At 41.1% G+C, this 3,343-nt stretch overlaps 1 protein-coding gene across 1 annotated transcript; it reads left to right on the top strand.

The window, feature by feature from the left end:
- The first annotated feature begins 794 nt into the window (after window positions 1-794).
- Window positions 795-2,514, top strand: ppp1r3ca (protein phosphatase 1, regulatory subunit 3Ca). The gene has a single exon (XM_037680348.1). It carries the CDS (start codon window positions 808-810, stop codon window positions 1,783-1,785), a length of 978 nt encoding a protein of 325 aa, XP_037536276.1. The 5' UTR covers window positions 795-807; the 3' UTR covers window positions 1,786-2,514.
- Window positions 2,515-3,343: the final 829 nt, after the last annotated feature.

Genomic DNA, 3,343 nt, shown 5'->3' with positions numbered 1-3,343 from the left:
TATTATTATTCAGTGAGAACTAAATCATTATCATACAAAAATCTGAGTCATTCAAAGAAAAAGCTTCATTCACAGACACAAATACAGGGAACGAAAGAGAGAGCTCTGAATTCAGCCCTCTGAAGATCATCTCTGATACCAGCAGGGGTCTGTCACGTTTCTCAAACATGCAGCTGAGGCAACGAACTGAGGAATTTCAGCCATGAGGTGTCACACCCCCCTCTCTTAGCTGTCCAGCAGCCACGACACATCAGAGCTGATTGGCCCAGTCAGGAATTCCCCTCGCTTCTTACTGGCTGTTGGCGGACCAGATGATAGCATATGCAAATATCCTCTTTGTGGCAGTTGAAATCCCAGAGTGCTCTGCAGCCCCAGCAGTAGAAGACAGACAGAGGAGGAAGGGGTGTGACAGCAGCAGCATGCACTTCTAGAAAAAGCTGATCTGCTACAATCCAAAGGAACTAAAAACACTTTTTTCTTCTTGGAAAGATTCATTTTTTTATTCCATGAGTGCTGCAAGGTAAGTACAATTAAAGTAGCTTGTTTTAGGTTTTGTTCAAGTAACTCATGAGATCCTTAACTTGTAAAAGGAGTGAATGGTCGGGTACTTTTTCCTTGTGTATGACTGTTTAAAATTTTATATGTAAAATTAAATAATTTTGGCTGTATAAAAACAGGATTTTCTTGTGTAAATCAATTGTTTAACAATGAATAAAAAATTGAAAAGTTATGAGATGTGAACTCACTTGTCTTTTTCCTTTTTTTATTCTCTTCCTCAGTGTGCTCACGTCTTACAGCCCATCAGCAATGCCTGGCCCCATAATGACAGACGTGGCAATGAGATTCTACATCAGCCACTCTCCACCTCCCCTCCGAAGCTTCATCAGCTCCTATGGGGACCTGCAGAGGGCCAAAAACAGGGTCAACCAATCTAAGGCCCGCAGCCAGCGTCTCTACAAACCCCTGCGGCCCTGCCTCAGCAACCAGCACAAGTCAGTGGATGATGGCAACCATGTTGCCTGGAGCAAAAAAAACACCAGCAAGAAGAGAGTGGTGTTTGCAGACACCAGGGGCTTGTCGCTCACTGCCATCCATGTTTTCTCCAAGTTTGAAGCTGAATCGTATCAGAACAAGCCAGCTGACAGGATCTCAGAAGAGCTGCAGTTCGACATGACCGACCTGGAGACAGCCACCATGGACCTGAAGATCAGCTCAGTGCGCAGCTTGGCGCTTGACTTTAAACAGCCCTCAGCTGACTACTTGGACTTCCGGAGCCGTCTAATTCAGAACTCCATCTGCTTAGAGAACTGCTCGCTTCAGGAGCGCTCGCTGACCGGCACTGTCAAGGTCCGTAACATTGGGTTTGAGAAGTCCGTGCAGGTGCGTGTCACGTTTGATTCGTGGGCCAGTTTTACTGACGTGGACTGCACCTTCATGAACAACGTCTACGGTTGCCAAGACACAGACACCTTTGCATTTGTTCTGGAGTTGCCCGTCTACATCCCACCACAAAACCGAGTTGAGTTCTGCATCTGCTTCAATGTCCAGAGCCAGACCTACTGGGACAATAACGATGGCAAGAACTATGCTCTCAAACATGTCGGCTGGAGTGGAGAGAACATGATCACAACTGCTGAGCAGGAGAAGCCCATTGAGTACAAAAATGGGGGTGGGAAGTTACTGGAGCTGGGTTTTGATCAGTTCGGCAGCCCGCGCATGTCCAGTGGACTCTTCCCAGGATGGCAGAGCTGGGGTCAGATTGACAACACAGTGCCTTATTGGTGAGGACATCAGGTCAGGATGTTTGCTGAACTGGCACTAATGGAGGACAAATGTATGTTTGAGCTCACCTAGAAACTGGGACTGAAGCAAACAGTTTCTGCAAACAAGCCAGACAGAAATGGAAATGTAAAGAGCCAAACTGATCTGATTTTACCTCTAACCTAGTCATTTGGACTGATGAATAGTTAAACAGCAGCTGGAACAGGAGGATGAATGTCTGCGGGAGTGAAAAACTGTCCTGTTTAATGTGTAACGTACTGATGTGCCTTCTCATTGTGCCTTCCCACTCAAACACTGATTATAGAGCATGATCCTGAACCCCTTTTTGGGGACCAGATGCGTTAGTTTAGTGTGCACTGATTGAGATGTCCCATAATGTGGCATCTGTAAACCAAGCTTATTAAATCTTTCATATTGAAGGGAAAGTTTGAGGAATGCATGGCAACAGAACACTTAGAAAACGTATGCACACCTAAAATAAATGTTAATGCACAGGATTTCATATGGCCTCAGTATGTAAGCCATGCAGTCATTTTCTTTCCCTCCATATAAATTGCACATATTTGTTTGGTAAGGAGTGATGTCATTCTGAGGTGAAATTTTAAAAGGAACCTAGCTGCTAAACATCAGAGCTGTCACAAGAAGGTAATTGCATGTTTGGTTTGCTGGAATAGGAAAGGTATTTGGAAATATGTGATGTTATAGTACGTGCAGAAAAGAAAGTATGAAAAGTTAGACTGTGTTTTATTACAAAGTGCAATTCTTGATCATGAGTGTATATAATGTATAAATAAAATCCTGATTTTTCATTTGTTTTTATTTTTAAGCATTTTTGTTTTGTCTCACTTGAAGGTGCATGTTGCTGACATGTGCCATGTTGGTTTTATTTTGTCTTTTTGAAATAAATTTCTATATTTGTGCTAACACGTCAAAAACCTCCAGACTCCTTTTTTTTTTAATAAACATGCAATTTATTTCAACAATAATAAATGTGTTAAATACCAGCATATACTGAAGGTGGATACATGCCACCCACCACATTACATGCCAAAGTAAAAAAAAAAAAAAAAACATAAAAATTATGCAAACTGTTAATGCACATACTATTTAATATGTGTTAAAGATTATTGCCAGCTTCCATCACATGGATATCTGTAAAACTCACTAATAATACATTTTGTGCTGGCTAATGTTGATTAGTTGTGGCTGCCATCTTAAATCGAGTTGACTTCAAAACTTAATTAGCTCAAGATATTCATCCAATGAATCACTTAAAAGATTCATTAAAGTCCATACAGTGAAACTATTTTCTAACAGAAACACAGAGGCCATTATTTCCATGGTAGTGGAGAATAATTAATATCATGTTTTATTTATTTTTATTTTTCAAACTGCTTCATTACAAGTGAGAGTAACCCTTAAAAAAGGAAGTATTGTATCAGGAAGTTTGTTTAGCTCTGTTTTACCATAGAACACTAGGAGCTATTTATAGATTCTAATCTACCTAAAGCCAAAGATGTGGGATCTGTTTGTGAAGAACTGGAGAAACAAAACAGTCATG

This window comes from Nematolebias whitei, chromosome 1 (assembly GCF_014905685.2).
Source record: "Nematolebias whitei isolate Nwh7 chromosome 1, NemWhi1, whole genome shotgun sequence".
NCBI lineage: Eukaryota > Metazoa > Chordata > Actinopteri > Cyprinodontiformes > Rivulidae > Nematolebias > Nematolebias whitei.
This window is presented reverse-complemented; position numbering and strand designations above follow the sequence as displayed.